Below are 22,986 nucleotides of genomic sequence, written 5' to 3' on the forward strand. Positions count from 1 at the left end.
GCTTCATTCCTCTTGCCCTTCGTGCTAACACGGAACTAATTCAGTGAACTTGTTCCTCTCGCCAACAAACTTCTGACCCAATGTCACAAACAGCTTGGATAATGGAAAAGTCATTACCCCAGATATGCATGACGCCATGACCACAGAGCAGGGGTCATTGACCTTTTTATTTGATCCTCGTCTCCGCACTGGAGATTGTTTCCTCAATTACGAGATGCTTTGAATGTTACTTCCTTATTCCTAGAGCTAAATTTAGGCCTACAGTGTACTTGTTTATTCAAAATGGAATGATTATTTTCTGACGTTGCGACAAGTATCATATGACGACGTAGATCATCAATGGAAACCAGTTCAATTACGTCGCACCTTGATATTTAAGCTTTATCAGTCTTCACTACATAAGAGGAACTACAGATTATCTGTGACAGCTAGTAGAACCTATAGAAGGATAGTTAGGAAACCATGCTTGCATCATTGATGACTGGACAAGACAGATACCATGAGCAATGCCACACTCTTTGATATTCGGTAAGACAAGACATGAATGTGGGGGGAGAATTATAAAATACTGTAGGCCTACAGAAATTATCTGGCTTTCTGGCCACAATGGCTTGGTCGGTGTTGGCTGGCTGGAAAAAAATCCCCCTAATTGAATAGAGCCTATATACATATATTGTTTTCAAGAGTATTGTGTGTGTCAGTTGATGTCTGGAAAATCGGGGGTTGAATACTTGAAATAACCTGATTAAACATTTTATTATCATTAGTACCAATACTTTCATCTACTGAAACAGATCTGTACATGCCAATTCTTTTTCAGCCATGGCAATTTATATTCCAATCAAATACAAACTTAATGCTATGCTGTAAACAATGTACATGTATAAGAAATTCAATTCAGTGACATGTTTCAAGTCTGATTTCACTACTGTCTTTTTATAACAGAAAACCAAAATAAAACTTTTACACTGCCAACCCTAATACTAATATTAAAACAGGCTACTTCATTTTCTAATTTTCTGAGTATAGTATGTGTCAAGGTTTGCATTTTTAAAGACACAGACAGAGTGAACAACATGCAATATCAATATTATACCAAAAGCAAAATGAATATGAATATAATTTCGGAGACTAGACGTTTTTCACCAATATGATTATGAAATGGTTGTTCAATGTATCGATTGCTGCAATTTAAACTCTGAAGTATGATAACGTGAAGTGTTACAGTGGTCCCATTGTTACAGGCTCAATTTTTTTTTATAGTAGAAATTTAATTGACTGTATGGTGATGCACTGACTTTATACGCAGGATGTAAGCTAGACCTTGAACAATCTGCCCACTCTCTCACCAACAAAAAAAAGATTGAATTCATCCACCAAAATGACATTTTGCTATATGGGAACAATGACAAAAATACTTGAAAATGATCATTAAGGAATCCCATTCCTAATTATTTTCAGAATAAAATCCCTCTACAATCCCCTAAAAATAAGTATAACACACAGAAGCCAGAAGCTGTAAGTTACCAGGGGGGGGGGGGTTGTATGTGAAAGTCACAATAAGATTGTAATTTCCAAGTTTTTGTTCATATTTATCTCCCCCCCTAATCGTTACTGCTGCCTTTGGCACACACTTTTTGCCACTTTAAGTGTTTACTTTAATATAGAATAAGAAGAGGGAAATAAAAGGAGAGGGAGGGGGAGGAATAAAAAAAAGAGAGGAGGAAGAGAGGGGGGGGGGGCAAAAATAGAAATGAGAGAGAGGGAGAGACAAGATGAACTATACGTAAATCTACTTTTTTATTAACATTCAGAAAGCTAAATATACATTCAAATTAGGCCTCTGAATGAGCTAATGGATTTACGACTAATTGACAGCAATCGGAAGCATGTTCATATTAACCATGTATGTACATGTACATGAACATGCACTCATAATTGAGGAAAAATTCGAGATCAGAAACACAGATGGTTAAATACCACATTAAATTTTCTTGTTTATTTACTGAAAAGCCAGATCCTTGACATATCCCCTTCCGTCAATCTTGTGATATTTATCTCCTGGTTATCAATCACTTAAAATTCAACTTCAAGTCATAAATAATACACATGGACATCCATTCATAAATAAATAATAAACATCCACATCCTTCTGTAGACCATAAAACTTTGTTTAATTTATATTTCACAATCACATAAATCATTGGAACTATATGTTTTTGTAGAGTCCATTTGAAGAATCATTTTCTCTCACTGAAATGTTCAGAAATGTTTACATAATACCTGCTGTTGCAGTGCAAGCTGTCCATGTTTATACAAGTGAGCTTTAATAGCTCAAAAGAAAAACAGGAATATGGTTATAAGCCTACGTACACAGCACATGACCATATGATCCAATAAAAAGGACATGACCTGATCAATTACATAATATGTAGGGCCTAACTTGTGTTGAGAAAAGTAGTTCGATAAATTGAGATTAGAAATAACCTGTTAATCTGAAAAAAGATTAGGCGAAAGCTTCTAGGGTGGCTGACAAAAGGCTTCCTTCGATAAAACAAGATCATTCTGATTCTGATAGTTCAAAGACCTTGTTAAACTCCATTTCCACTCGTGTGAATAAGCCTATGATCTATGAAAGAGCCAATAATGAAAAACCCACGAGCAGGTTGCGTTGGATAAACAACCTGTAAATAACGAGGGCTTTCAAGAAAAACATCTTCACAAGTAGAATGAAGACATCCCTCATGCATCAAAAGATCAGCTTGTCTCTATACATTAGGTGGGTGCATCCTTTTCTTTAATATTGGTATTTCAAACTTTATTCAGCTTGCGACATTGAGGGGAGAGGGGGGGGGGGGTTACACATACATCAAAAGTGGACCTCAGGTTGTACCTGGAGGCGGCCTTATATTTAAAATCCAGGTACAGGTAACATGCAGCAAGGGCTCCATAACACAAAAGCTAAGTAATTGATCATAAAACTACTGTACTTTGCAACTGTATTTTTCATGTTTTGAGAAACACATTGTATTAAAGTAGAACATCACACTGATCAGCTCTCACTCACTATCTCATGTCTATCAAGTTTATCATCATCATATGAGTGTTGGTTCTTTAATATGACATTTTTCCATGATTTCATCATGAGCCCACCCCTCCCCCACCCTCCCCAAACCAACACCTTTAACTTAATGGACAAGTCCACCCCAACAAAAAGTTGATTTGAATAAAAAGAGAAAAATCTAACAAGCATAACACTGAAAATTTCATCAAAATCGGATGTAAAATAAGAAAGTTATGAAATTTTAAATTTCACAAAACAGTTATATGCACATCCTGGCTGGGGTGCAAATGAGGAGAAAATGACGTCATTCACTCACTATTTCTTTTGTATTTTATTATATAAAATATGAAATATTCTAATTTTCTCCTCATTGTCAAGTGATACAACGATTAATTCCTCCCTGAACATGTGAAATTAGCATTGTTTTAATAATACTATATGGTTCAGTCAAGTAGGTCCTTATTGTCAAATCTATAAAAAATGAAATATTGTTTAATTCAAACAATAAAAAACAAAAGAAATGTGAGTGATGGACATCATCGACTGACTCACCTAGTTGTGCATATCACTGTTTTGTGAAAAATAAGCGAAACTTTGAAATGTCATAACTTTCTATTTTACATCCGATTTTGATGAAATTGTCAGCACTATGCTAGTTTGATTTCTCTCTATTTATTCAAGTCAGCATTTTCCTGGGGTGGACTTGACCTTTCTCTTTCGACTTCTCGGATTGCCTGAGCTCTTGTCTACATGGACCGTACATGTACCTTCTATCTCACTCCTCATTCTCTTGCTCCCCTCTTCTCTCTCTCTTTCTTTTGCTCTCTCCAACTTTCCCTGTCTCTCTCTCTCTTTCTTTTGCTCTCTCCAACTCTCCCCTTCTCTCTCTCTTTCTTTTGCTCTCTCCAACTCTCCCCTTCTCTCTCTCTGTCTTTTGCTCTCTCCAACTCTCCCCTGCTCTCTCCAACTCTCCACTTCTCTCTCCTCCTCTCCCCTTCTCTCTCTTTCCATCTCTAATTCAATGCCTCAGGGTGTAGCTGGGCATCTGATTGGATTAAAATTGCATCAAGTTCACACCAACTGGGACGGCTCTCTCGAGACAGAAAACAAGCATTGAAAACATACTCAAAAACATACTCAAAAATTGTTGAACCTCTTCCACAATTTCAGCTAAAAACACCATCCATAGTATCATTCTGAGAATACAATAATACTTGGCAGTAGTAGTTGTTTGCATGGTGTACCAATCTCTCTCCCCATTAGAGTGACTATATGATACCATTTAGGAAAATATATGTAATTCTTTTCTAGTCTGAGGGTGCAGACCCTTGATTTTCGCTACTTGCTTAGTGCATAATGCAGAGTCTGAAGTAGTGAGACTAGATTCACTATGTACTGTGGCTGACTCCACAGTCAGGGGGCCCCGTATTCTGAAGTCAGGTTTTACTTTAATAGACCATGGTCTAACTCAGTGCTGAAATTATGGGAAGCCAAATGTGTCAAATTTTTTACTAAGTTGTATAGTTTCTTATGTTTACTGTGCTCTTTCCTGATGCATCCATGGTGAAGACAATCATCTTTTTATACTTCCTAGACAATTATGAATGATTTGAGAGCCAAATGAGCTGAAATATGATATCTCTACTGTTAATGATTTATGTAGCAATTGGCTATCCATAATTAAACCACAACTTTAAACCTGAGTTTAAAGTGATTGGTTAACATTGGTTTGACTTTTAAAAAATCTGAGCTAGAAGGTCACACTTGTCACCTGTGACTGTGATATGTTACAAAAATGAAGCCCAGAAAAAATTGCGTTCGAAAATAATTATTTAGTGCTTCAAAAATTGAAATATAAAGTGACCGAAAACACCATCTTAATTTCATCCCATACACTTATGTGTACTATTTAGGCGTCTGTAAGACGCCTTTTTACAAAATCGGGGTTTGCCTTGTAGTTTTAGCTTTTCATTCTCAATAATGGTTGTCTTCAGGGTTTATTAGTTCTAATACATGCACTTGTACACATGTTTCATCTTGGTTTGAGAATTTTTTTAATCGGCTGCTCACAAAGTTAAACAATACCTTTAAGTTAAACCTGACTTCAGAATACAGACCAGGGAGTTTGGAGTTTAGCTACATGTAGTCTTCACTCTAAACACGGTTTTGGCTCAATTGTCAAATTCATGTCTGAGCTTGCAGACTAACTCTTTTCCTCAATAGAAACCATAAAGGTAGTGATATCTATGATACTATATACCGTACTAACAGGCATACATTCATATCAATCTGTCTCCAGTGCATGTCCGTTTGCCACTAATCGGAAGTCATGAGAGATTTGTTTCCCTCCTCTAATGTAGGTACATGTATTTTATCCCCAAATTCTACGATGCACTTTTGTAGTTGAAAATGTTGCACATGTTTTGGTGACTACTGACTCTTTAGATTGATTTGTATTTAACACATCTGATATATTTTTTCCTGATATACTGTATCCATTCAGTACATGGATTAACAGCTCCCAGTTGGTATTAAGTGATCATTTATATGCTTTTCACACTGCACTTTTTGTCCTAAATTGGTGGGGCTAAGGGGGGGTCTTAGCCCCACCAATTTCCCGGGGTTAAGCTTAGCCCACTTCGTTTTCACACTACGTTTTAGCAAAGTGGGCTAGCACGGTAAATAGTACGGTACTATCTGGCCCTGCAAAAAAGCAGGGTTAGCCGGCATATTGCGGTGCTAGCACCACAATTGCGGTTCTAAGAGATGCAGTGTGAATCGAAACCGGGCCAAGGAAAAGTGGGGCTAAGCATTAGCCAATCACAAAAGTCGAAATTGCACGTTAATCGCGCTCTGTATGGTAAAATCATCAATATTAATGAGCTGTGTGATTGCCCGGGGTTAAGGCGTTAACCCCGGCTAAGCAAATATGGGGTTAAGAAAGACAGTGTGAATCGAAAAAAAGATAGTATGGGGTTAAGGATAGTCCGGGGTTAAGGATAGTATGGGGTTAAGGAAATGCAGTGTGAAAAGCATACATTGATGGGGGAAAAAGTCTACGTAGTATGGTCAGACACCAGCCTTCCGGCTGTAGGACAACATATGTACAGTATGAGACAAAAACTTGTTTTTCATGGAAATGCGGCAAAAATGACTAAAATACATCATTATTTGCTCTTCCTCAATATCATGTATCACTTTTTTTTCTGACACAAACAATTAGTGGTTTTGAATAATGGTATCTAAATGAATGTCAGCACACATAATAAAAAAATTCGTACTCACTAAGTATCTCTGATACATGTACTTTTTCCCCAAAAAAAGACTGAACATCTTGATCAAATTAGAAACGGGAAAGAGGAATATGGAAAATAACTGCAATTTGTAAATATCAAATATTTTTGACATCCACAGCAAGCAGGTAGATCAGGTAGACCATCACATGTACATGTATACAATGTGAAATTAAATTTTACTTTTTATCAAGTCTGGCTAATAAGATGATGGGGGGGGGGAGGAAATGGAGCACCCAACCCCCCCCCCCTCCAAGAAAAAAAAAATCATTACCAAGGAAACAAAAACGAAAAAGGAGAAAAAGAATAAGAAGGAAAAGGACAGGGAAAATTGTAGAATATGATCCTAATTTCAAAATCACATGAATGTCAAAGTCTACATCATCAAATTAGTTAGATTTTCATTTTAAAATGGTGGAAAATTTAGCTCGCTCACGTCATACTCTTGCAACATTTTAGAAACTTTGCCCCATGCACCATGTTTGGCCCCCTAAAATCCCATTGCTCATTACAAATTGCTTTAGGTCTTAAAATTCAAATGGATGCTTAACTATTATCTTCACATCATTCATATAAAGAAGTAAACATACAATGCATTACATGTATGGATATGTTGCGCTGGCTTCCCAAAGGGTAGAGTCTCACATTCATCGTGAATCATCATTGAAAAAGGCGACGGAGTCGTCTTGATTATTTCCACTTAGCCCACCACCTTCCGCCCCCAGCTTCGACCTCCGCATCTTCGGAGCTAGTTCCGCCTGGGGGCACGCGTGGCTTGTTTGTTCTTTCGAGCGGATGGGATGCCGATTCAACCATGGGGTATCGGGGTAGAGAAGTCGACTCGTCCGACGAGAAATGTGTCACGCCCCCTCTGACCATGTTTCATTCTTAATCATCTTGGGGTTACTGTTACGTCATCTTCTCAAATTATCGACTTGCCATCAGTTGATTGAGATTTTGATCTACAAGTGCGTCTTCACACAAGGCTAGCACAAATACAACTTGCTGTTTCAATTTCAGACCCTGATTGAAATTTTGATCTAAGTGGGTCTTCACACAAGGCTAGCACAAATACAACTTGCTGTTTCTGAACGAGAGGAGGCTTCTCTGCACAAGTCATTGGCAGGGACCTTAGGCTCTATATTCAGACCCCTGAAGTTGAGTAAAGGATTTGCACTGCAGACGAGGCACCACTCTGTTTATCATCTCAAAGAGATCGCAGCATTCCTTGCCGTTATCCCTAAATCCAATATGTTCAGCCTCGTCTTCCCAACAGCCACCCTAGTGATCCTATATACCCTATCTCATTCCCTCAGGGTTAAACGAAACGTGAAATGAAATAATCTAAAATCCCCGCACACCCAACATGTACACAACAGGCACATTCATAAGACCGGTAAAAATCCCCAACTTGCCCGCCTTGGATTTCCATACTAGACAAGCATCCTTGGAAAAGAATTTACATAATTATGTTCCTTTTGCTTTCATGTCTGGTTGAATCTAGATATATAGATTCTAGATAGAGGAAGATTTCCATTTAAAGGAAAATCAATGAGAAAATATTCATTTCCCTCACTGTGAAAATCATAAATTTCTTCAGAATATTCTTTGAAACTTAAAAATCCCTAAAAATTGATTGAATAGAGTAAGTTAAACTTAAGGTCCACGATTAAAGCTAACTGAAAGTACTTCAAAAGAAAATCCGAGAACAAACAAAGAAGTTGCTACATTTTGAACTTTTGCACATTTCTTGTCTTTTACTGCTACATTAAAGATCTAAAAGTGAGAAAATATCATCAAAGCAAAACAAAACAGAAATACATTATACAATAAAGCACATTAAAAAAATAAACAAACAATAGGAATGACCCTTGTTTTCTTACCTACCTTTACATGTTCATAGTTCAATAGAGCAGCACAAAGACTTTGGTCAAACATACATGTATTCTCTCTTCTTGATAGGCATGTGATTCCTAACATGCTCACTTTGGATCAAATGATCTTTGACCATGATCTTGTGAATTTCACTACAATTCATGCCTGAATGGTATTAAGGAACACTGGGTAATTTGTATGCTCATTTTTTATTTACTCCCCCCCCCCCCAACAAAAAAAAGTACAAGGAGATCTACATGTACATGCACATGCTAATAAAAATCTGTGAAGACATTTAAAAAACTGAACCTCAGGTTAAGAATTGAATTTTGATGCCACCCCATCAGAAAAATTGTGTTTATGGTGTGTCTCAGTTCTGGTAAAGCCAGGCCAAAAAAAAAAAAGTGTACAAATGTTGAAAGTTTAGATGAGGAAGCTAAACTGAGGAAGCTAAACTGAGCAAGAAGATTTCACCTTGTTTTGACCTACAACAATTGTGTGCTGAAAATTGCGATATCATAGTGCAAACCACCACTCTGATGATCATTCACAATTATTCATAGTCACAAGAATATTTTAGTGCTGACATGGTGAAAATAAGCACATTTGAGTTATTTTTGTTTAAATTGATCCTAGACAAATAAAACATAATTCTTAAAAGGCTGGAAACTTATAGAAAGGTCTATGGGCACTTCTGTAACATTAACAGAGTCAAATTAAGTGCGTCTTAAAGTGAAGAGAAGGAAAACTTTTAGAAATAGTCCAGGGGTGTTGTGAGTGGTCACAAATAAAAAGATCTGAAAAAGCTGAAGAGTGTTAAAAAGTCTGAAAAAGAAAGAGCTCCCATACTTTTTGCACAGAGGAAAGCCAACAATAAGCTGAAAATAAAAACCAAAAAAATCCGAAATCAGATAAAAATCTGAACTCTCACACCCCTGAATAGTCTTACCTGTCAAGATTTGATTTTTTATTCTTTAACATGGGTTTCCGTACTATTTACCGCATATATGTACATGTAACCTACATAACATATTAAGGAAAACACAAAGCTGAACCTTATATTCAAGGAGGTATACAGTAAATCAAATTACTAAGGCTGCACACAAATGCCCTGCTATGAAGAAAATGACAAGCAGGATACAGCGGAAAGGGGATTCCCCCATTTCACTACAGCCCTTGATGAATTTAAAGGGTAGGGGCGGTGCTATTGATATCATACAAACAGCTTTAATCTATGATGATTTTAATCTATTAATTAATCAATTAATCAATCAATTAATTCATTCATTCATTTATTTTATATTCAATTATTTATTATATTTATTCATTTATTTATCAATCAATCAATCAATCAATCAATCCATTCATTCATTCATTCATTTTTTTAATTTTTTTTATTTACATATTTATCTAATTCATTCATTCATTTATTTATCTATTTATTTATTCATTTATTTATTTATTCATGTATTTATTCATTTATTTATCCCTGTTCTTTCAGTAGGATGACTTAAAAAGTAAAAGACAATAGGCTCTACTGTAATCCCTCGAGACCATACAACATACATCTACAATCATTATTTATTTATAGAAATATATATGATACAAAATACATGTTGGCCAATGAAATCTACCAAATGTATCGCAATCATGGGGGAGTGCCGGGGGGGGGGGGAGTCAGGTCATAAATCACAAACTATGTATTGAGAAGAAAGAACAAATTGTGGATGTGCTCTTTGTACATGTAGAGCTCAGATCGGAAACTAATCATAATCATGATCAGTTCATTATAAATTTAAACTCCATGTTAAATCCAAATTGTACCAAATTGTATTGCAATCGGGGGGGGGGGGGGGAGTCAGGTCATAAATCACCAAAATATGTGAACAAATAAACAAATTATGGATATCAGATTTGTAATGCCCGTCCAGATCGGAAACTAGTCATGATCAGAGAATATACCTCAGAAACTAAATTTGTCAAATGGTATCCGTATCACTACATGTATATCTAAAGGTGATAGTATGATAGTAATATCATGGAATAGTAATAAACTATTTCCTGGTACTGTTATGACACCAGGTAATTAGACTAACATAGGAAGACCATTTTGTACACAGGGGAAGAAATATTGGGGGAAGCCTGTAATTTGCAATTTCATTGTTGTGAATTTGGGGAAAAATCAATTAGTTTGAAATGATAGTCTTCACAACAAGACTATTTTGTCTTCTTTTTCACATGTATAAATCTTTCATACAAAAACAGCCTGAGGATACAGACTACATATGGAAAATAAATCTGGAAGTTTATTTGATAACAAAGATATCAGGTTATTTCTAGTTTCTTAAATCAACCACAGATGTAATTCATTTTGTTTTAAAAAAATGAATTTTTTCTTTTTAAAAAATCTTGAAGGTCACACCCACTTGGTTGCAGTCCTTTCATATGAATTATTTTCATTTAATAAATCTATGAAGAATTTGTGCATGATTAATCGGAGAACCATTTTGTACTGCATTTTGAGACCAAGTTCAACAGCTCAGTGTAATACAGATTAGGCTATATTTCAATATTTGTTTTTGTAACTTTTCAATAACCTGTTATATTCCGGTCACACAAAGAGAGCTCAGGCTATAAAGCGATTTCTTATTCCCAATTTTATAAAGGCTATTTTCTCTGAATGAGTGTTATTTATTTCTAATTATCTAATGAGTTCTTGGTTGGGTTATTATTGACAAAATTAGCCCAAAGTCATGTATGTATACCATTAGAAAGAACAGAATCATTCTCAACATTTCGGACTGAATTCTAGAGTAATGAAAAAAATGAAGAAAAAAATATTTTTGGTGACTTATTTGTTTTGAGGTAGCAGTTCACTTTCACAATTTACAACACAATAAAAGTAGCACCAAGAGTGTTGCCGACACAATCAATAGCTTTCTACCTCACTGACGAAGCCATTTTTCAGAGCCATCTTGGACATGTTGATAAGTAATATATGTACTAAACCTTATTGATAAAAGGTCTGATCCTGAAGACTAGAGGACAGTTCAGGGTACCAGAAGTACCAATCACTGGTGTTCATTTATCATACTAACAGGACATAGTCATACTTATAATCGTCCAATGAACAAGCCCTAGTACGTGTGCCAAGCAGAATCCTATAAAAGCCAAAATACTTCCCTTCAGTTCATTATTTCAACTTTTAGCTGAATGATTGGGAAGGCCATTATTTCAAACTCAACTTATGATTGGACCAAACTTGTGGATTTTACACTGACATAATGGTGAAGTTTGTGAGCGGAAAGACGGGTTACCATGATGAAATCTTCAACATGTGGCAAGTGTATTTTACTGCTTTCAAGTATAAAACTCGTTAAAAAGAATAAAATCTAATTATCAAAGTGAAACAACTGCCTAAAAGTGATACAAATGTTCGATAAAACCAACTAGGAATCAATGTATTGATAAAATTTATTTTGCTAAAACTTGAAGGCACTTGTAAGCACAAAACATGCACATGTTTTGTCAAAGAACTAGCCATGCATTGTTTCCAAAGTACTTATAGCATCCAAAGATAAATATTTTCACAGAACTTGTTTATTCTTCTTATTGTAGTTTGAAAATTCATTTCCATTCAAGAAGATACAGATGATAAAGAACAATATATTATAAAACAAATAATAGGTATGAAATGAAAGCATTTGGAGAGGAGAAAGGCTGGGTCTTCTATAAAAGAATGTGACCTGTTCTCACCTACATGTATGAGCATCACAAACTGGCACCGCAAATACATGTAGTGTTATAATTCATTTGGCATGTTAAAGCTGCACTAATAATAAGTCATTTTAAAAGGAAGTACATGAGAATATTAAAGAACCATCCTGCAGAGTAAACAATCCTCTTTTCTGAGCAGGAGAGGTGGTGGTTCGGTGGTATGATAACAGTGGTCTTGTAACTAGATGATTAGGGTTCAAACTACATGTATTAAAGCCAGCACAATTATGATATACAAGGAATTTTACCAGTCTCTTCTGTCAACAAAGAGGACTTGAAATTGGACTCTCTAAATTCCTAGACTGAAATACATTGCAATCAGGGACCAATCCAAAGATGGATTGAAGTTTTTAATCTACAGTTTAATAATGAAATCTTATTCGACTGAAACTTTCAATCCAATTTTGGATTGGTACCTGACCACAATCTAAAAAATTTACTTTCAATCTAGAGAACAGACTTTAGAGAGAAGCAGTACATGTATCAACTGCCAAAACTCACAAGTATTCTTTTACGACGATGGAGTAAAACCCATTTAGTAATGCCCCAAAATAATGGCTTTTGGTATCGCTTCGATTTTTAAACAAAATTTCAAAACAGAAAAACAAAAAAACAAAAAAAGAGTGAATGACACCATGATGAGGATTAAGTGGATTACAGATAGACTCTCACCCTTTTCAAAAGATTGGTTTCCTGTTTATTATGATCTAAATACCATGTCTTGGAGTCTTTTCAAGGCTTAATGTTGTCATTTTGTATGTTGACATGAATGTTGAAATATTAGTTTTGATTCTCCAATACTCCATTGAAATGAAAGTAAAAGTTTAATTAAAGTGCTTAATCTCTCTTCAGATATTTATCTTGAAATGCACGTGCATTCTACACAAATCCTTTGATCAAATATGACAAGTTGACAATCACATATTTCACGGATGTAGTCATGTTCTCATTTCAAATTCTTGGACATGCCCATCTTTAAAGTTCGACTTTGCTACATGAAAATATTGTACTAATATAATTATCTAAGGGCAGCTTATACTCTACCTGCACTGAAAACATACAGACTACAATTGTCCTCCAACCCTAATATTATATTTTCCACGCTATCAATAGCAATGTGTAATGAGTTAAAGCCTTCCCTTTTAAATCAGTATGTACATGTACAGGCCTCATTCTTTGAAAGCCGGTAGGAAATGGGGTTTGTTTTCGATACAAACTTCCTTGGTCAAACTCACCAATCTGTGATGTATGGTTGGTGGGCTAAATAACATCATCTTTTTCATTTTTTGTATAATTATGTTTTTATTGAAAAATTCAACATCTTTCTCAGATTTACATTTATTCCAAAATAAAAATCTGGATAATGCAAAATACCAAAAAGTTTCAATCATGAATGTTAACTCTTTTTTCTTCAGACGTAACCATTTCAAATCTTAGCCTATTTTGTGTTGCAACTACAAGTAAATTAAATGTCAAAATTGATTTGATCATTAATTTCTTGAAATCTCCAAGTCGTACAGTTTGGTCATTATTTGCTTGAAATTAAAATTCATACAGTTCGGAAGTCGGTTACTTGAAAATTACAAATTCATACAGTCAGAGTATTCCAAATCTGACAATTCTACTTCATACATTAATGTATAATTTCTGGATCTGAACGTAACATGCACAAACACCAGAGATTTAGGGCTACATGTTTTGTGTGTTATCAAAGAAAAGATCAGCAAAAGCAGGCCCAGCGGACGGGTGCAATTAACTCGGCCAAAACGCCCGCTTTGTTTTGAATTTTTGACGGTCGTCCACGCACATGGAGAGTTCATTTTTTCATGAAAAAATTCACTTGCTTATTTTTTCGCTGAATGCAAACAAACCTTTCTCATATTTTCAGGACTTATCCAAAATGATAATATTATTCTTTCCTGAAAAAATGATATCACACAATCAAATAGTTTTAATTTCTCGCTTAATTTCATTTTCGTTGTCTCCAAACTTACTCTCGAACTTTTTCCTGACATACCTACATGTATACCTCGCATTGAATATTCATGAGATTCGCTGTGCATATTCATGAGATATAAACGGATTTGCCTGTCAAGTTTATTCGCTGTATGAAAATGAGGTTCTGACAGGAGCTCCAGGAATGAGAGTTTCCTATCAAAATGATTTCACATCGACAAATACCAAGAAAACCATACTGACTATTAATTTTAAAATGTACATAGTATGATTGTGGGCACTATATATCTATTTTTGCACTTTCAAAAACATTCTACATGAAATTATCACAGGAGCAAATATCCTTTGACCACATACGTATCCAAATACACATCAGGGGCGGATCCAGGATTTTCGAAAGGGGAGGGGGGCAATTTTCCCAGAGGGAAAATTTGACAAGCAAAAAAAAAAAAAAAGTTTCAACCAACAATTAAGGGGATTTCGTCCACAAAAAAAATTTGACAAGCCAAAAAAAAACAGGTCTTCACTTTCGAAAGGGGGGCACACTTCTGTTTTCCCAGCATTTTTACATTAGGCCTACAAATTTTAATTGTGCCTCTCACAAGGGGGGCACGGGCCGGCTGTGCCCCCCCCCCCCCTGGATCCGCCACTGATATACATGACATCGTATAGTTTTTTTCTTGTGATACATACAAGTACATGTACACACAGATCTATGAGGGAAAGGGCAAAAAATTCATTCTATATTTTGGGGGTATAATTTCACAACTTAACACTCTACCTGCATCTGCAACATTGGATAAGTTTTAACATTGCAACAAATGGGGATTTCCCTTGACTCCTATAGTTGACAGGGCTCTCTTGACCATTCCAGGGGCAAAATCGCACCTAGCCCCCATACATTTTCCCCCTGAAGTTAAGGGATCATCTGAATTGACTACAAATTTACACAAAACATGCAATGCAGAACAATAGGAGATACAATGGAATACTTTTCCTTGAAATAAATTTCCTTGTTGCACGACCTGGAAATCAAGAATACAGATATTTTCATTCCAATTTACTTTCTATTGTGGTTAGGATTCCAGCCTTTAGCATGGAGGAACTCCGAAAACTGAAGAGGGAATGACTGAAATCTGATTCAATTAGCCTGCATTTTTTTATAAATAAACTAATTTCGAGACATTGCCATATCTTTATTTGTGCAGGAATCGTGAAATACAGCAAGCTAATAAGATGGAAGGAGATGAGACGCACATCAGCACTGCTCACATCGACCTCACCCCACCCACATCACCTAAACCTACTGGGGATACCCCACCCCAACCTACTCCTAGTACTACTGCTACTCCTACGGACGTTTCAGAGAAGCCCATTGACAGTATGGAATCAGTCAGAAATGAGGTTGGTATGAAAATTCATTTTCCAAAGATCATTTAAATCCCAAGTTTAAAAGAAAATGAAACCTTTGGAACAAGTTAGTATGGAAAAAGATACATAAAGCATAAAGGTCAATGAAATTTTAAGAACAAATGGATAAGCAATAAGAAAGTTATGAGAGTTAAATGTTGAAATTACTATGACTTCAGAGATCATCACTTTGGCAATGCAACCATGATTTGTGATGTCAATGCAACTTTCCCATTTGAGCACTGAAAATATAAATGATATTATTAGCTCAATAACATAATTTATGAAACCTCAATTCTCTCTTGAAAAAAAAAACCTGATCTATGGATAAATTTGATAAAAGTGACAATTTGTGTAGAAAAGGTAATGGGGGAGTTGTACAAGTGAGACATCAGACATTTTGGTTGCATTGCCAATGGGAGGATGTTTATATCATTAGTGATTTTAACATTCAACTTTAAGGCTCATATCTTTATTATTATTTGTTCAATTTTTCTTGAACTTTCATTGCTTTGTTTCTTTGATTTTTCTTCTTTCATAAATGTGCTAACTTTTCCCTATGTAGTATCAATCTCCTTTAATTCAAAGACTGGCCAGAGAAATTAATTTCATCAAACTTGAAATATTCAGAGAAAAAAATTGAGCTCAGGTACATGCTTACATACTTGTATAAAGTTAAGTTTGACTTTTTCTTTAAAGTTGTTTTGCATAAAAAAGCTAAAATTATCGATGTACATGTATGTCATATAATGTTAATCATCAATGTCAAGGATAAGGAGCTTTTCAGGGAAACATGCATTTATGCATTCTACAGTGTACATGTACTTGTATATTGTTGACCCAGTAAGTGAAAATTCTGATGTATTCCAGCGCAACACCCCCCCCCCCCCCCCCCCGATGCCAAATTGGCCTACACTATGTTATATCATCAGATCTATAATCTTATTTAATAACTTAATACAGCATGCTTTATAGCTTAAATACGAGGCAGGAAACGACTGCTAATTTTAGACACTTGTTTTCTGTTTTCACAAAAATCATCAAAATATAAAGATGACCTGCTTTATTCACCCCGCTTGACATTCTTTGTCGCTTGTCAGATTTAATTGAATTAAAGTTACAGGTGCAACTCTCATCACACTCATGGGTGTACATATCTAATTTGCAGCATAGAGTATAATGGAATATAATGTAGGGCCTACATGTACATGTATATGTATCTCAATGTGCATTTTGGGCCTACTATTTTATGCGTGAATGAAGACATGAACTGCAAATTGACACCAGTCAACCACCAGATTTCAAAACAAAGAGTTGTAAATGTTACCAATTTGAATGTTAAAAAACAATTGTTGTTGTATCAGACAAGTCCAAAACAAAATTAGGAAAAAATAGGAATACAAAAATCATCTTTTTTTGTTGGGGGGGTAGGGCTAATTGCAGTCTTCAAAGTTAGCTTTTAAGATATAATCCCAACTCTCTGTTCTAATGAACTGACAGAGTTCTAGAAAGACTTCATGTGTGGCCCACCAACAGGTTTGAAAAAACAAAGAACCAAGATTCAAACAATTATTTGGACAGTATGCTTTGAATTCCATTTTGAATGTTCACACCAAAAACATACATTGTTACACAAGATGTATGTTTTTCTTCAATTTATCGGACTGGAGGCCCGTCATGTAGTAGGCCCTACACTGTGAGCTCGAGAATGCATTCTTCATTCATTCTCATCCCCTTTTCTTTCCACCCCCCCCTTCTCTCTCTCTCTCTTTCTCTCCTTCTCAACAATCTTTTGTGTTATTTCCCTTTCAATTTTCTCTTTTAAACTAGAGAAATATGATCCCTCAAAAAATATCCATGCCAAATAAAGATAGACATGGCTCAATAAATCACGGTGAAAAGATGTATGCATCAACTGCTACATATTACATATTGGTTGTTAAACATCACCTCCAGTTTATAATGTTCTAGATTAGTCACTCAGAAGCAAGAAAAAACCCACAAAATTAAAGTGCTTTGAGATGGTTTTCCATCAAGATGAAAAGTAAAAGAAAATAGGCTAAATGTCTTTTTGAAGGAAGCTTGAAGGCAACTTTCTTGAAGTAATTTGCAAACTTAAGAAAGAATGAGAATCACAAACAATTTATGATGTGACAAGAAGCATGCATAAATCAAATTTTCTCAGTTTTTCAGAATTGTTAAATATAAATGTAATGCAAAAAAAATGTAAAGGGTACCAGTAAAATATGCCAGTCTGTTTGAGAAGGCAAAGCAATTATGGGAAGATCATTACCTCTTTGCCCCATAAGGTCAGAATGTCAGTATGTCAGAAATGTCATGTTGCTAGGCAACCAAGCATGGGATAATCGTTAGTTTCATTTTTCTGCCCAGCTGGATATCTCACAGGTCAGGGGAAAGAAGCTTGCTAAAATTGAAACAAATTCCTAATTCGAACGTGTCAAAAGTTATCCATGCTGAGTAAAGCAAGCGAGGATATACATGTACACAAATGCAAAACTATTGAAATTGGTTTCACTCTGAAAGTTTATATACAGGGGAGCGTTTCATCAACACTTGTCATCCGTCAAGTTGTCATATCTGACAACTTTGCTTGACTTTGATTGGCGGAGAAGCACTGTTACTATGGTAACTGTCGGATGAAACAGGACTTGTCTTATAGAAAGTCCAACAAGTCCTTTCACTAAATGCTTTCCTTATGTATTTTCATAATTTTCATTGATATTGGAGACACCCCCTATAAAAAAAACCCTTATATACATTGTGTTTTTGTGCCTCAGTGTACTATCCATTTGTTGACTTCCAATTTCGTAAAATAAAAAGAATGGAAAGAATATAAATCTTGACATCTTCATCCTTATCTCTTTTCTTTGGTTCTCTTATATTTTCAGGTCAGGGAGTTCTTCCGGAGATGCAGAGAAATGCTTGACAGCAGAGAACAGGCCCTTCTACAACAGCTATCTGAAGAGAGAAAAGTCATAAAGCCCCCTCTATTGACAAAGAAGAGAAAGTCGGTCAAGAACCACACACATCAGCTCAAGCTGAACCCACTGGGGTCGATAGAGGAAGGTAGCGGAAGCGATGAGAACGGGAGCAAACCCTTGAACAACAAGGAAGAAGAGAAGCAGAACGGATGCGAGGTGGAGCTGAATGCCAAAGACACTCTGAAAAGAAAACGTGGAAGAAAGCTGAAAACTGCCAGGCACGTCGACATCAAGGATGAGAATGGATATCATCCCACATCAAATATAAACAAGTTTCACTTGAGTAAAGTAGACAAGAAGGAAATGAAACAATACGAAAATGCTGTCCAAAATTTGGGATTGATCTATGTCGGGAATGCGGATCCTTCAAAAACAATCGCGGTGGCAAGGCCAGCGTTGGTGTGCGCAAAGTGCACTGCTAAAGTGAAAGCCATTGATAAGCGAGGTAAAGAATGTAAGCAAGGAGGGGACAGCTTTACTGCTAACATGCAAACCCCTGATGGAGGGTCGCTCCCATGTGAGTTCTTTGATAACGACAATGGGACCTACACTATCACCTTCAGACCAAAAGTGGCTGGGACACATGAACTGAACATTCTAGTCTCTGGACAGCCAATCAAAAGCAGCCCTTTGCAGGTAAAAGTACAGCCAGTAAGGTTACAGGCCAAGAGTTCCTTTGTTGGTGGTCCGTGCATGTTCGGGTTGGACATTCCTAACAGGTATAGGGTTCCTTTTGGGGACAAACGCGATGAGAGCGAGACGGAACGGGCCTGTCTCACTCCTGATATGATGAACATTTTTGTAAGAAATCAGGAGGGGAAACCTGTGGATTCCTCGGTCATAGGCTGTGTTTGTAATGACAGGGAAGTCTCAACCTACAATGTTCGCTTCTTGCCAGCATCACCAGGGGATTATGACATCAATGTGCTTCTGAAGACAACAGGTGATGTCATCGCTCAACAGGTTATACCAGTTCACGAAAAGGAGCAGATAGGACGCAGCGGAAGTGGTGTAGGGGAACTGCTCAACCCGACAGACCTCACCATAACTCCGCACGGGGACATCTTTGTAGCGGATACTGTGGAGAACTCTCGCATCCAGCGCTTCTCCTCAGACGGTAGATACCTCAGTCAATTCCCAGTAGACTTCCAAGAACCAGCCTTGATAGGTTCTGACTCTGCTCACATAGCAGCAGTGTTCCTAAGCTCAAAGCAAGTAGTTGTTTACACCTACGATGGCTACCCCGTCCACCAATTTGGACATGACCAGCTTACCCATCCTCACGGTATAGCTCTCAACTCCCTGGGAAACATCTACATCATTGACCTCACCCTACAATGCCTTCTAATCTTCACCAAGGTCGGCAAGCTTCTCACCCGTCTTGGACAAGAGGGTTCCCGTCCGGGAGAATTCAACCATCCCCATTTCATCGCCATCGGCTCCGATGATCACATATTCGTGAGCGAAGCCCGTAACTTCCGCATCCAGGAACTCAGCAGCATTGGCTCTTATGTCAAAGAACTCCGCTCAAAGGACAAAATGGCTGAACCCGGATCCATCGCCATAACGACTGGAGGTCATCTTCTGGTGCACGACGAGAAGAGCCAGAAGATACAGATTGTTAACTTGGATGAGAATCGATTTGCAGGGAATCTGCCTCTAGAGCTTATCCAACCAAACACTGGACGCATCGATGTCACACATGATGGTTACATAATCATCCTTGACATGTTTCATCACTGCCTTTGGCGATACCGTATACCATATGAGTCTTGATAAAAACATATTTGTTTGTAAGATAATATGTCTATATCTATTGTACATAAAAATTGTGTGGAATATACAGTGAACAACAAAGATACATTGAATTGTTTGTGCCTATAAACCAAAGTGAATGCAGTATTGTAGGTATCTTGAATTGATGTACCGTAAGTAACGGACTATAAACCGCATCCGTGTTTTAACCGCACCCCCAACTTTGGACTAAAAAAAAAAAAAAAAATCCTTCTCACATTTACATGCATATTTGAGGTACGAAGAAACAAAAACTCAGTTAAAGATTTCAAGGTATCCAAAGAGATTACCGGTATGCGGAAATCTGCTGTTCTTGATCAATTTACACACTCACTCACCTCACAGTCACAGTGTACACACACACAGCACTTCTGTTCTTACATTGCAAACTACGATACGGTACCAGCACTGCAGTACATCTTATCAAATTATGATGTGTCTTTCCCGGCATAGGAAGAAGAAACATTCACATTTCTTGCATCACAACCTCACAATCACTTTCAAAATTTGACAATATTTGCTTAAGATCGTAATAATCGCTTCCCATTACCACGGCTCATACCCCTCTAAATGACATTGCCCTGGGCGGCTACGCCCGGCCACTCGATGTGTTGTGAACTGGCAGAAGTCTTTTACAAGTTCGGGAGGTGTTACGGCGGGCTGGCTCCGACCCGTCACCGTGGATAAACCGCACCCCCGACTTTTGCTTCTATCCCGCCGAGAAAAAGGTGCGGTTAATAGACCGTTACTTACGGTACACGTATTTAGTAAAAATATATTTGGGTGTGAGTTTTACAAGTCAACATGGCAAGTTAAAATAAGCATGTAATGCATTCTTTTCAGGCAAGCTGTTGTCTGGGGTATTTAAATAATATCATGTACAGTACAATGCCAGGATTATGTACTGCTCCTCTGATAATACATACTTTTTAAGATTTATTTATTGTCATTTTTTCCCTCTGAACTTTGTTTGGAGTTTTAAAGTATCATTTTAGGTCAAGGTTTTAAGTTATTGAGAATAATCAAAGGAAAAATTGTTGTTAATTTAAAACTACAAAAAAGTATACAATTTTAAGTGTCTGTTCCTCCTAATACCTATATTTCAAATATTTTTATTAATTCAACAAAACTTGACCAAAAGGGCCCATCTTTGCGACTATCTGAAAGTATTTGATCAAATAATGTGAAAATGTGCCATGTGCTTTATTTTTATCTAAAATAAATGGGTGAGTGGAAGTGTTTGTTCTGAATATGTTTTGAAAGTAGTAAAGGTGTCAGTGCTCTGCAAGTGTTAAATGTTCATGCTGCACAGAAGTGTTCCTTGTAGAATGCTTTAAAAAAAAAAGAAGACAGGAACAATTGCCAAAATGTGATCTACGTATGATTAACGTTGCTAGATTTCCTTTAACCCTGAAGCCGTGAATCAACCCCCCCCCCCTTGACATTTTCCACGACCAGTCTGCTGACTTATTACTTTGAAGTCTCGCGCATCTTTTGAGACCACATTTACGATGCCCGGGTATAAGTTGAAAAATTATGCAGCATTACATACAAGTATGTCTGTCAGACCCAAAATTGCTCCAAAACATGATTTTTGTGTACGAAGTCAAATGTAAATTGAGTTTTCTCATCTTATTCATAAAGATATGATTATTCTTACTGACATCAGCCGAAATTAAATGATTGTAGCATAATAACGCTTCAAAAAGGTTCTGCTATAATAAAACAAAGAAATACATAAGAATTTCATAAAACAATGAAATACATAAAAAAATCATTTTCAAACGAGAATTCTTAGTAATTGTATATAGAATATTAACACCAAAAATAAGCATTCTACTAGCTTTTTTGTGTGAATTAGAGAAAGAAGTATGATTTACACATAAATTAGCACAATTCATAATAAAAAAATCTTATTATTTCAGAAAATTCACCATACAGCCTTGTAGATCATATCCCACACTATTATCATGGCAATTTTCATGGCATTCGCGCGATCGGAGGCCGAGATCTCGAGGGGGAGCAGGATCGATTCAAACCCCCTACCAGCCCTACATGTTTTTTTTTCTCATCTTGTTGATCATTGGTTGGAAGAGAAATTGAAAGTATTGCCCTATACAAACATTGTCAGCTAATGTACATGTATGTGTCGTAACAACGTTTAATGAGCCTGTGAATGTCCGACATTTGAAAATGGATTAAATTATCAGAAGAGAGAAAAAAAACCTGTTTTATGTGAATTTTCTTTTAACTCTTACTCTGCCAGGCCCAATACCCCTCTACTGCCAGGGATATTCGAGGGAATCCTAAATTGACCGAAATGTGAGCAGCGACTGATTTTAAAACGGTCATAATTCTTTACCCGTACGTTGTATAATAAAACCTTCTACACATGAAATGATGCATGGTTCATGGGCTTTATGGTCGTGTTATTACCTTTCATATTCGCGTTTGGAAAAATTGAGAAAAGATGTAATATTTTACATCATTTTTTTAAATAAGTAAAACCTAGAAAATTATGATTTCATGAACATTTCAAAGAGTAAATAACCTGATGACTTGTAGGGTATCAGGACAACTACCCCCTGGACAATCACCCCCCGGACAACTACCCCCCGGACAATTACCCCCCTAGGACAATTACCCCCCGGACAATTACCCCCCGGACAATTACCCCCTGAGGACAACTACCCCCCGAGGACAATTACCCCCCGGACAATTACCCCCAGGACAACTACCCCCGGACAACTACCCCCCGGACAATTACCCCCCGGACAACTACCCCCCGGACAATTACCCCCCGGACAACTACCCC

At 36.7% G+C, this 22,986-nt stretch overlaps 2 protein-coding genes across 2 annotated transcripts in view; one reads left to right on the forward strand and one right to left on the reverse strand.

The window, feature by feature from the left end:
- LOC129273983 (cobalamin trafficking protein CblD-like) overlaps positions 1-22,986 on the reverse strand; it is a 65,956-nt gene that overhangs the window by 11,739 nt on the left and 31,231 nt on the right. The window lies entirely within an intron of this gene.
- LOC129275011 (tripartite motif-containing protein 2-like) lies at positions 11,336-22,382 on the forward strand. Its single transcript, XM_054911778.2, has 3 exons — positions 11,336-11,572; positions 15,174-15,369; positions 18,285-22,382. The coding sequence occupies exons 1-3, from the start codon at positions 11,517-11,519 to the stop codon at positions 20,151-20,153; spliced, it is 2,121 nt and encodes a 706-aa protein (XP_054767753.2). The 5' UTR covers positions 11,336-11,516; the 3' UTR covers positions 20,154-22,382.

The sequence above is a fragment of the Lytechinus pictus genome, chromosome 13 (genome assembly GCF_037042905.1).
Source record: "Lytechinus pictus isolate F3 Inbred chromosome 13, Lp3.0, whole genome shotgun sequence".
In the NCBI taxonomy this organism is placed as follows: domain Eukaryota; kingdom Metazoa; phylum Echinodermata; class Echinoidea; order Temnopleuroida; family Toxopneustidae; genus Lytechinus; species Lytechinus pictus.

Excerpts from the sequence above, each read along its gene's own strand:
- LOC129275011 (XM_054911778.2), top strand. The coding sequence starts at position 11,517 with ATGGTGAAGTTTGTGAGCGGAAAGACGGGTTACCATGATGAAATCTTC. Across the intron at positions 11,573-15,173 it reads GATGAAATCTTCAACATGTG|GAATCGTGAAATACAGCAAG; the intron begins GCAAGTGTATTT and ends TTATTTGTGCAG. Across the intron at positions 15,370-18,284 it reads TGGAATCAGTCAGAAATGAG|GTCAGGGAGTTCTTCCGGAG; the intron begins GTTGGTATGAAA and ends TTATATTTTCAG.